Source organism: Orbicella faveolata, unplaced genomic scaffold, assembly GCF_042242905.1.
Source record: "Orbicella faveolata isolate gen_17 unplaced genomic scaffold, um_ofav_v1 contig_1, whole genome shotgun sequence".
Taxonomy (NCBI): Eukaryota; Metazoa; Cnidaria; class Anthozoa; order Scleractinia; family Merulinidae; genus Orbicella; species Orbicella faveolata.
This window is the reverse complement of record NW_028301536.1, coordinates 20170001-20182193: the sequence shown is the minus strand read 5'-3', so window position 1 is coordinate 20182193 and position 12193 is coordinate 20170001. Positions and strand designations below refer to the sequence as shown.

Sequence of the window (12193 nt, the reverse complement as noted above, 5' to 3'; positions counted from 1 at the left end):
TTTCTACCAGTGCTTCTTGTCGCTTTTGACTTATTTAATATTTCTAACAAGAAATGAGACAAGATCTAGAGACTTGCTTAGTTCCCAGTGAATATTTTTATTACAAATATCTCTTACTGGTACATCTCCTTAATATAGCATGACTTTGTTTCTTTTCAACACGATAATAGATTTAACTAGTAATCTCTTTGATACAAATGAAGCAATCCATCCTTTGTGATGGCAAACAAATGTAATAAAAATATGCCTAAAATTCACCCATTCGCCAACAAGAACGCATCCTCTAAGACCAATATTATTGTGTGCCAGCTGATGCACTGGTTTGTTCTGATTCAATGACTTGACTACTAAATGTGACTTCTACCAGAAACCCATAAAATTTCTTCCTGGCAAGATTCCTTCAGATGGAACTGTGATGACAACAGTGTGTAAAAGAAGTTGATGTTCAGAGGCAAGATTTCACATAATAAGGATGTTAATTTTTTCCAGACTTTGTATAAACCTTGCGACTACTACTCTACTAGTTCCCAATTAAACCAACCAAATCTAATTCAGTCCCAAAAAATTTCCTGGTAATAATGTCCTGGCAATAATAAGCATTGCCAGTACAGTAATTGCAACCATTTCAGAAATAATTATATTATTATGTACTTTCTTTTTGAATATCCCTAGGAGAGTTAAATTATAGTTTATCATAGTTAATTAAGTGAACACACAGTTTGTATCAAAATCAAAATTTGCTGTCATTTTTTCTTTCCATACTAAGAGTAAAATAAATAACAGGGAATGGTTTGTGACCCATTAGCCAATAACAAGTCAATGTAGGTAAAATAATTTCATGGGATCTTGGTGCAATGAAGGGGCTGCAGAAGGTTGAAAAAAGTGTGTGTACATTCATACACCCAATGAATGGTGAACAAATCAAGATTAAACAGGAGAATACCATTCAAAAACAAATGCTTATGGTCTGCAAACAGTTGCAAGATTATTCCTTGCATTTTGCATCCTACACCAAACATAAAGCTGCTTGAATTGACTCCCGGATATGCTAACATTTGCAACTTCTGCTTATGATTGCAACTAGCAGTTCACTAAAAGTCCCAAGTCTCTCTTGGTCTGTAGGCTTTTACACTTCCTTGTGTTTAACAGAAGCTCAATTGGTTAGATGTTGATAGCCATTGTTGTACTCTGTTCTTGAAGTCTTGTTACCGGCCCTGCACTCTCTCTGTTGCTTTAACAAATGCAATGGCTGCTAATTCCTGTGGCAAAAAGTAACAGACACTTATTAAGGTACAGGAAAAAAATGAAATGAACTCAGTAAAATTAAATGAACAGAAACTACCGATAGGTTATTTTGTTTACAACTATCATACAGAGAAGTTGACGTAAAGATCCACTAGCTTCTGCTGGTAATTCAATATCCTTCTCACCTTGCAAAATTCCTCCAGTACTATTGCAGCTTCGAGAAGATTGCTTTCACTAAGACTAGAGAAAAGATAAAATATTTGTTAAATTTAATACTGCTGTGACTGTGTTATGCATTCATGTATAGAGTTTAGTTTAGACCATTATGTTCCTGGTGGAACAAAGGGCGGTATTCATGTGTAGAATAGGTTCTAATTTAATGATCTACTACTTTTTCTGGCCTAGCAGTTTTGTCATTTGCAACTTTGTTGCAAAAAGATCTTCCTTACTCTTGGTTCAAGGGTGACATTTAAGGGTATGGGTATTTAATGAAGTGAAGTCAATCTCCAAGTAGACGAGCTTCAAGAAATTATACCTCTTGTGTTCAGGTGATGTGGCAACACCCATCAATTGCCTTCTAACCGACACAACATTTCTCTGAAAGTTTGGCAATCTTTGTATTCTACCTCTTAGATCTTGAACAACCTGCAAATGTCAAAACAAACCATGAAAAAAAACTTAAGAGCAAGGTCCCAATTAAGTTTTCCTCCTTATTGAGCCATCTGTTGGGGACTGCAATACAGACAAAGCCACATGAAGTGAGGAGGATCGACCAATGTACATACACATCAAGTGGTATTCCAGAAAGTTAATTGAAAGTAGGAAGTGAAATCCTTTGCTTTGTAATTTTATTTCATACTCACGTTTTGAAGAGTGGAGTGAAGAGAGCGACAGTCAGGTGCTAGAGGCAAGGAAGCACTAAGAAGAAACTCTTGCAGCTGAGGATGGTTGAACTGAGTTAACAGTGCTATCACACTTGTCACCTGAAGGTTCACATCATATGGCTATAAATGACAAAAGCTATGAGTTAACTTCTTTGGTCAAAGAAACCAAACATCTAAATATTTTCTTTAATAGCTAATGAGGTTACTCATTAGCTATTAAAAAAATATATTTAACAATTATTCACCAAAGTGGAGGTAAATATCCATCACTTTCACCAACACTGAGGTGAATAATTGTTTTAGTATGTACCACACAAGCTGAATAATTAGCGGACCAAAACATTATCTTATGTGTGACAAGCCATCGGAAATTTTAAAACCTCTCACACCAGCTGCTTGGAGGTGAATAGTACTTGCTAAACACCTCCAAGTTAACCAATCAGAGTGCGCAAAAAGCACTATTCACTTGTGTGGTATATACTAAAATGAAGTTACTGTGGAGGCATGGTGGCCTCATGGTCACTGCATTCATCTCCAGGTCAAGTGGCCTGGGTTTGAACCATGGCTTGGGACATTGAGCTGTGCTCTTGAGCAAGACACTTAACCTTCAAAGTGCCTCTCTCCACCCAGGTGTATAAATGGGTAACAGCAAATTTAATGCTGCAGGGTAACCCTGTGATGGACTAGCATCCCATCCAAGGGTGGGGGGTAGAAATACTCCTAGTCACTTCATGCTATAGAAACCTGGAAAATTTGGCCCGCATGAGATTACTAGTGTTCTGGATTGTGTCTTCAGAAATGCCTCATTGTGAATCATCAGAGTTGCACATTGTGGGGCAGTAGGCTATTATTTTGCTGACTCTTGTTCATTTCAAACTTTAAGGCCAAATTGCCTGATACATGGTTAAATTTTAATAATGATTCTGGATTTAGATAGCAATTTTTGTATTAAAATCAGCCACTAAAAATGTGGGGATCTGCAAACCATTGTGCAATTTCTCAACCTCAATGTGCTGGACTGTTGGGATACTGGTGCTAGCCTCATTCAATAACTATTTTTTTAACATCATACCTGATCTAGGAGTCTCTGCAGTTTTGTAAACAGCATGCTCAAGAATACACCTTCATAAAAATTTTCTCTGCTGTCTTCTACATCTTAAAAATAAAACAACAGTGGATATGTCAATAGCAAACGTCTGGAAAAAAACATATTTGTACAGGAGCTGGATACATAAATTATTGTCCTACCATGCAGAGGGATTGGAGTTGAAGGCCAGTTGAAAGTAACAGTCTGTAAAGCACGCTGACTGCACTGCAAATACAAAGGTTGACCAGATAAGTTACAGATTTATTGTGATGGGTTGTTAACAAAACTAATTTAACTGAGGTAAAATTAATAGTACAGCAAAGTGTACCTGTTTATGGGCATCTCTTAAGTAAGTGTCATAGCCAGTGTCTCCTGTTAAGGCTGACGTCTTTATCTCATCAGGTACTAAAGAAATAAAACTGTAAAAGATACCTTTTAAAATACACCGGAGTCTGAACAAATGTTTACTGTTTCCTGTTATTTGAACATGTTTTTTTTCACCAAATAATGAGTCACAAATTAGTAGCCAGTAGATCTCTTTTCTGGGGGGAGGGGGGAGGTGCTTCTTCTGTCTCCACTGTACTTCATCTTCATAGGTGTAATAAATAGGACTCTTGACTTGTTACATGTACTCTGGAGACCTTGTGAATCTGTCCATCAGTCTACAAGACTTCATATCTTTCATCTCTAAAAGCATTTCTCATCCAAAAACAGGCCTGCAATACGTACAAAGGGCTAGAGCCACATAGTTCCCTACATTGCATGTCTTAATGATGTCAATTGTTCAATAAGCTGACCAGTGGCTTTCAAATGGTACATTGTACACAGGTAGAGAATCTTTATTTGCCTATTTGGGAAAACTGTTGTTTGGCTTAGGAGGTAAATGGTTCAAAGATGCTGACTTATTTGGCTAGGTTTGTACCTATTTACAACTTGTTCCACTTCTTCTCTGTCAATGTCATTGCCAATCTGTGCTGGTCCCAGCCCATCTGGAGTAAGTGGAGGAGAGGAAGGTGATGTTGGTGAAGGTGGGACTTTAGTAACAAGTGACGCTGGTGTCAAACTCTCTGTCACAGGTCCATTACTTGACGTATCTCCATTGGTCACTTTAGGTGTGGCAAAGTACTTTCTACTCTTAAGGTTCCGGAGAACAAGGTTATTCAAAATTAAGTCACAAGGTTTGTTGAGTAATGTCTCGAACAGCTTCAGTGTCTCTATACTGACCTGAGAAAAAAATACAGCAAAGTGTCAGCAATTTTCACTGGTTCCTCTTAAAAACAATATCCTAATCTGAAGCCCGACATACTGTACCAACTATTACGCTCTTGAATCTCCTTTACTTCTTCTCTGTACTTTTATTGGTCAGAATATTTAATTATCTTAAAGAATGCAGTAAATGGCCTTGCTCACCATGTGCATAAGTCTCTAGTAGATTGGTGGTTAGAGCTTCCAATTGGTAGGTCATGGGTTTGACTCCCCCTGGGGACTTGAACTGTTTACTTCCTGTTTTCTTTCAGATCCTTTGTTTTAATGTTTTAGGTACCACACTTCATGAAAGCCTGCTCGTCCATTTTACATTGAAGAAGAGAAGCTAAACTAAAAGGTGCAATTATTTTTACAAAGTTTGTTCTCTCACCTCATCAGATAAGTGATCACATCTCTCAATAAGTGTTTGCCGTAATTTATGTTCTCCTTCATGAGATGTAATTTCTGGCAATGTCCCTTCACCAAGGAGAAATATACACATTTCTGTGAAATAGATCAAACAGAATTCTCCTTAACTAACTTTAGTTTCTCAATAACTATATGATGCTCTGACATACCTGAATAGCCAGGGTTTTATTGTTTCTTGAAACTGACAAACTAGCCTAGGCGGTTTGAAAGTGAGGGAGGGAACTGTCCCTGCTTTGCACCAGCACTGCAATAACCAGTTCTCTTATGGTATTTAAGAACAAAGAAAGCACAGACTTTTTTTCAATTATAAAATAGGCAAATAGTGCAAGAAATCACTGATACTAAATACAGTTGTATGGCAGACAAACTTCATCTGTCCTGCTACCAACAAGACCAACTCTGTTAGTTCAATCATTTGACCCAAATAGTGATACATGTAAGAATGTAAGCACCCTAACTTTGACCTCATCTCGATAGTTACAATGCATAATTACATTGCCATCACTGAAATCTAGATGTATTTGCATGTACCTTGAAGGAGTTGTGGTGAGGTGACAGCTTTCACACATCTTCTTAACACTGCAGTTGTGGTAATAATCCCAAGTTCTGATCTAATGGTGAACACAGGACAATGCAAATAATATTATAAACCCAAGAAACACCAATATTGACACATCTCTTGACATTTTGAATTTTTTGCTAACAAAACGCATCTTGGAAAAGTTCTAACAGTTATGGTAAAACTGAAATAGTACCAAGGAAACACAAGACTTTAAACTTAACTTGAATTTTGATCATAGTCCTAGATCCAAGTAATCAACATTGAGAAACTCCTAAACAAAATCATGTTCTTCAGAGTGGATAGTAATCTTAGCAAAGTAATACAAGCACCACATTGATAAAAAAAAAAACTCACTGCTGGATCAGACCAGGTTCAATGACTGTCTGGAGAAATCTTTCTCTCACTCCTACTGCTAGAGCTTTGGCTACCAACTATGCAAGAGAAGTCAATACACTGTATAAGTTTATTACCATTACTATTGACAACTTGTTATTGGCAGGTGAGGTAAAGGCAACCTCTGTGTTTGAGGCTAGTGAACAACAGGCTGGTATTAACAGGAGTTTCATGAAGGGCAAGGCACCAGGCAGATTGACTGGTTGTGGGGACAATTTTGCCCACCTGGTTTAACCATCTTGACGAAAGTTTTTCTTATAAAGAAGTTCAGTTCAAAAAGTTCTGTTCCCCGGTGAAAACCACTTGCCTTCCCACTGAAAATGTTAATGAAACCCCTGTGTTTATCTCCAATTTCAATAGCATTGGATGGGACATTAAATTTGCTGGTACCTATTTATACACCTATGTAGAGAGTGACAACTTAGGTGAGAGTACAGAGTCTTGTGCCAAAACAAAGTTAGGATGTCAAGAGCCAGGGCTCAAACCAACACCACTGCACAGTAAGGCCAACATGCCTCCCCACAGGGAAGAAGGGTTTCTTCCTCTTTTAACATGAATTTATAGTGATCACTGTCTATTCAGCTAAGATGCACATGTTGGCATGTTGGCCTTACTGTGCAGTGGTGTTGGTTTGAGCCCTGGCTCTTGACATCCTAACTTTGTTTTGGCACAAGACTCTGTACTCTCACCTAAGTTGTCACTCTCTACATAGGTGTATAAATAGGTGGAGGCAGCGTGGCCGAGTGGAGGTCTGGAGGTCGTGGGTTCAAGTCCCGCTCTGACCACTTAGCTGGAGTTGTTTCTCGGTAGACCCTAGTTCAACTCCTCAGTCATGGTTGTAAATAGCCAACTGGTCTGCCTCCCACCAGCTAGGATTTTTAACCATGTTATGTTCATTTGCATTATTTGTTTCATTTGATTTCATTGGCCCTGAAAAACCCCATTGGGGGAGTGGTCAATTAAGATATTTAATTTAATTTAATTTAACCTTGTGTGCTTCTTTTGAGAGCTGGTCAACATAATCCAACCAGGAGAGAAAAGAAATCAATTGCCTTTTTCCAGGAAATGATAACACATCTTCATCATCACTCTGATGGTCAAGCCTGCAAGTGAAATATAGACACTTACCTTAGAAACAACCTAAAGCAACTTTTCAAATCAAGTATGAACAGTGTTGTTGACCTACCCCCACTTGGCGGCAACAGCAGATATATCCAGTGGCTCCATATTCTTTGGCAAGGCATCAAATAACACTTTAAGCCTGTCTGCCTGAAGAGTTAAAAAAAGTGGACAATTAAAATATAGTATATACCTCTTATCAAAGAACAAGCTTTACGCTTTTATCGTTTGAAATCGATTATGTTCATCAATTAAAAATGTACTAACCATGACTTCACAGAATGGTGTGTACAGGATAATAACAGTGGCCGCATGTTCCTCAGGAAGAGATGCACAAAGCATAAGTCCCTCACAAGCCTTCACTGCTATTCTGCTGTCCTGAAAGTAAACAAACATCACATAAATTTAGCTTAATTTTTAATTTAATACTAATAACCATAAGAACTTCCACATGTAACAACCCAGAGTAAAGTAGGATTTTATTGAATTCAAGTACCAGGCAGGAAATAAATCAATAGATGTGGAACAATTCTTCATAAAATAACTCCATCCATAAAGTCTATATGTATACTAAGCTATGTTTTAAAACATCATTACCTCACTCTTTGACAGGTTGAGGAGAGAAGTAACTAGTGTATAATCAGGCTTGTCACGTCCTTGGGTTTTAACAGGACCAGGGAGGGGACCTAAGCCTTCTGGTGACGAAGTTGGAGTTGTAGCCAATGCCTAGAAAAAAAGATTCAATTATTTAATGTAACTATTAAATATTTTTTGAGATCTGATTATGGTCAAGCCAAGACTTTCCTTGTAAAATCATAATTATTGAAATTGTTTAAGTCTTCATGCACTGACCTAACACTGATGGGTATATGTTTTGATAGATTTTCCTAAAACTCTGGATAGTTAATATGCACATGGATCCAATGTAGCTTGCTTGAAATAGAAAACCAATCACCAAATTTGTTTGCATTTTTGGATCAGTCAGAGATCCAGCGAGATTGGGATTATTCAGTTTATTTAGCACTTTGGGCTTAGGCCAAGGGAATGGATGACAGGAAACAAGAAAGCAGTTGCTCAATCACGTCCCCTCCTTTACCCCACTCCCTTTGCCTGTACATTTTGAGGCAGCATTTCGTATTATAACTTATTGTCCTTCTCAGACATGTGGATCAAAAACAATATTTCTATCTGTGTTTCTTCAAGGGACATTTTTGTTTTCTCAATATATGTGTGTAAATGTGTTACAATTTTACCACATCATAAACTTAAGGAACAATGCATGAATTTAAAAGTAAATGTACTGGATTTCTGCATGACTTATGACGGGATCAAAAAGGCATCATTACACAAAGTTCTCTGTATAAGAGGGTAACAATACATTAGGGAATTACTTTTACTGTAACATTAGCTAATATACATTGATTTCTTATTAATCCATTTAATAACAGATGTTATAACAATGTGTCAGACATTTTACCAGCTGTTAGCTGAAGTTTATTTCATATATTATCTAGTAACTATGGGATATAAACTTTTTATGATGCATGTAAAGCTTAGATTGTAATTCTGCTTTTTAATATTACTTATTTACCAAGTGGTTAGTGTTTATAATTGAGGTTTACATGATCAGTTAGCATAAAGTTAATTACATCAAAATGTAGATAGTTAACAAAGACAACAATATATAAAGTGAGCAAACAATGAGTAAATGGCAGGCCTAAGCTGCAATGATGGCCAAAGGGCTTTGAGAGAAGAATAAAGAGAGAGACTTTCCTACCAGCTCACCAGCCTGAGAAGGCAAGAGAGGCGTAGAAGCAGAATTTGTCTAACAACAGGAAAAGACAGAAATGTTGACAAAACAAGACTACAATCAATGACTGTGATTAAAATTCTAACACCCCTGTAAAATACCAACCACACAGAGAGTCACTTTAAATGTGAAAAGATGACGAACAAGAAGGCTGCTCACTACTTATAATGTATAGGAATTGACAAATTCTGTTTATTGATTTCTTACAACAAATGTTATCAACTTTTACTGAGAAGTATTTAAATGGTGTGAGATTAGCATCATTAATTTTGTGACTAGTAGATCTGTTTATAGCAGACTAGTAAACCTGTTTATTTGAGGAATTTTGACAACAATGCTGAAGTAACACACATTTGTTAGTGCTCTGATATTGGTTGATAAATTTCCAGAAAATATCCATACCCCACCACAGGCGGCATGAACATTTTCACCCCCCCCCCCCCTTGCCTTCAGAAATTCCAAAATGCTCTACCCCCAATGCCCTCCAATTCCAAACTCGTTAACCCCCACCCCCCCTCCCCTCCCCTCCCCCCCCCACACACACCCCTTTCTGGATTTCCATTTTTTTTCTTCAACCATCTGGAATCCTAGTTTGACTTCATAGGACTTCCAACGAAAGAGATTTCAGCTTTTAAATCTTCCCAGAAGTTTACCAACTGTCTACAGGCTTGAAATTGCAACCAATATGACCATATGTATTTGTGACTAAATGTTCAGCAACTAAAACTTCCTCCTCTTCAGCCACAATTTTGCAACTAGTTTTCAACTTAACTAGTGAAGAAATAAAAATTTCCATTGTTTGTGTGTTAATTATTACTAACAGTGAAACCTGTATTAAGCGGACACCCTTGGGACATTCATTAGTGTCCATTCAATACCGGGTATCCACTCTAAACAGGTTCTAATGTATTGTGCAATAATAGCTAATTATTAACCCTTTTGTAACAGTGTAACACGGTGTAACATAGTGTAACACAGTGTGAGATCAAAGACTGCTCATAGCACAGTGTCCAGTCAGTCAATGCATCAATCTGGAATAATCTACTTGGCTTAAAAACGACATCGCTGAACAATGATAAAGGGAGTCTGAGCTGAGCTTTTAGAAGTAAAAAGCCCTTGAAGTGTCTGCTTATTGCAGGTTTTGAGTAACAAAATGGCTTAATATTTGTGTCTGTGTTTGCTTAAAAAGGTGTCCACTGAATCCAGGTTTATTTTACAGTAAATGTGGGAAGAAAATTTAGGGACTCGACCTGGTGTCCACTTAATAGAAGGTGTCCACTTAATATGGGGTCTGCTTAATACAGGTTTCACTGTATATAAATTAGAACATGCGTGGGCAAATCCTGTCTAATTTTCCATGCCATTAAAGTGCTTCCTTTATGAATATATATTGCTGGCGCAGAGTAAACAAACATGGCAGGTCAGCATTCGTCGCAAATGATTGTCTGACTGAAATTAACCAACTTTAAGGTCTCTGGGGCCCAATGTACAACCCAGATTTTTTCCCTTTTCTTCTGCAAATGAATGTGAACACATGCGTGATCAATCAATACTTGTCTTGTATTTTGCTTCCCACGGTAGTCAGCAGTGTCATCAGTGCATTTGTGTTTTCACACTTTTGTCTGTCCTCTCTAGACCCCCCCCCCCCCCCACCCACCCCCCATGTCCTTGGAATTCCAATCATAAGTAACTTCATGCCTTTGGATTTCCAGTTCAAAGAACCCCCCTTGCCTATGGAATTCCAAAAAGCAACCATGGTATAGGTATGGATATTTTCTGGAAATATCATTCATTCTTTAACAATATTTTGATGATAAATAATTTATTATAATACTCATTTATTAATAAATAAACAAAATTATCCTGGCACCATAAAAACTCAAACAGTTACCTACTCTGTCTTAAGTTGAAGTCAAAGTATATGGAAAAAGCTCATATAGGGCAGATTTTACCCCATGCAGCAGGTTTGCGACAAGTGTACAACACAAACTTGCTCTTAGAGCTACAGGATTTCATTTGCACAAAAGCATTGTGTAGTACACTTGTTACAACATAAGCTTGATGCATTAAGCAAAAGTGTACGTGTACTGATGTACTGTCTGTTCACCTAAGTTAGTAAAGTACATCTGACACCTCACCTTTCCCTCTTTTTACTGAGTTAAACCATGTATTGACAGGGAAGGGAAAGGCATGATTTCAACACCAACTTATGTCTCACCTCAAGAAAGAAATTAACTAAGTAGGGATCTTGTCGTAACTTTGCACACACAACACAAAGGAATTGGATTTCTTCATTCTCAGATGGAGCAGCTTTCACCTCACCACAGAGTCTAATTAATCTCTGAAAAGATATTGCAGCTATTAGTACTCAAAGATGGAATTTCATAGTGGTCAAGCCTACAAGCAAACTCTTTCGAATCCAACTGAACTTACATGAACTGGTCGGTAAACACTAATGTGCGGTAGCAGGGGTTGTTTCATCTTTGCCAGCAGATTAGCAAAAAACAGCAATACTTGCTGTTTCATTCCAGGAGGGCACTGAAACAAGAATGTTCACAATAATTTGATTGCTGTTTCAAAACAATTCTTTGTTTACCTTACTGAAAATGTCCAGTTAAAATGACAAAAACATATATCTTGAACATCTTACTGGAAGAGAACTTATTGGCAAAATACCTACATCTGCTCGACCCAGTGTGTGAAGAGTGTCCAAAATTTTATGCTGTAACAAGTATTCAAGACAGGGTCCCTTTAAGAAAAGAGACAACAATCTTATTAAAATCAACAGATTCCACCAAACAAGGGACTAATTAATGTGCAGGTTTTCAGGAAGTCAAAAACCTTCATTTAAAAACTGAGTAAGACAGTGACAGAAATCTGCAAACAAAAATTTGATTCAGGGGTTTTCCTTTTAACTTCAATGAACTTTCCTATAAGAAACTGGAAGAAGTCAAAAATTATGTTAATTTTTGGGGAATTATAAGCTTAGGGATGATTACAGTGGTGGTTGATTAGAAATTACAAAATTATAGAACCTCTGACATTGTGATGGCCAGATATAAAAACATAAACAAACGTGGCCGTGTCTTGATTTCTTAACATGCAGGAAAATGGGTTGTTGCATAATTCACAGATTAATAAATTGAATTTCGAATTTAAACAATAAATTTAAAATGGATTTATATTTTTTATTAATCACCGTTGTCCCTCCACTGGTCTGATCGTCTTCCTCATCTTTTAGAATATCCAGCATTTGCTCCAAATGATATGGAATATTGGTGGACTGCACTGGAACTTTTTCATCTGCCAGACATGAATTAACACGTAGCAAAATTTATTAAACACGCGACTGAATGTAAGCTTACATGTAAACAAACACTGAAAGTGATTCCTTACCTGTAGCCTCTATAAAATAATTT

General features: G+C 37.2%; 1 protein-coding gene across 2 annotated transcripts in view; it reads right to left on the bottom strand.

Moving 5' to 3' along the window:
• Positions 1-77: 77 nt before the first annotated feature.
• LOC110048614 (FHF complex subunit HOOK interacting protein 2A-like) overlaps positions 78-12193 on the bottom strand; it is a 12481-nt gene continuing 365 nt past the window's right edge. Inside the window, exons 2-22 of one of the 2 annotated variants that reach the window (XM_020754382.2) lie at positions 12171-12193; positions 11974-12077; positions 11455-11523; positions 11208-11312; positions 10993-11115; positions 8742-8789; positions 7562-7690; positions 7232-7342; positions 7032-7114; positions 6834-6948; positions 5807-5883; positions 5422-5501; positions 4853-4965; positions 4139-4440; positions 3545-3635; positions 3378-3441; positions 3202-3284; positions 2109-2249; positions 1781-1890; positions 1431-1485; positions 78-1259 (exon numbers count right to left, since the gene is read on the bottom strand). The exon at positions 12171-12193 is cut by the window's right edge and continues 56 nt beyond it. In XM_020754382.2, coding sequence (XP_020610041.2) covers positions 1206-1259; positions 1431-1485; positions 1781-1890; positions 2109-2249; positions 3202-3284; positions 3378-3441; positions 3545-3635; positions 4139-4440; positions 4853-4965; positions 5422-5501; positions 5807-5883; positions 6834-6948; positions 7032-7114; positions 7232-7342; positions 7562-7690; positions 8742-8789; positions 10993-11115; positions 11208-11312; positions 11455-11523; positions 11974-12077; positions 12171-12193 — 2080 coding nt within the window. In that variant the 3' untranslated portion in view covers positions 78-1205. The remainder of the gene's footprint in view (positions 1260-1430; positions 1486-1780; positions 1891-2108; positions 2250-3201; positions 3285-3377; positions 3442-3544; positions 3636-4138; positions 4441-4852; positions 4966-5421; positions 5502-5806; positions 5884-6833; positions 6949-7031; positions 7115-7231; positions 7343-7561; positions 7691-8741; positions 8790-10992; positions 11116-11207; positions 11313-11454; positions 11524-11973; positions 12078-12170) is intronic. The other variant, XM_020754383.2, reaches the window with a different exon arrangement.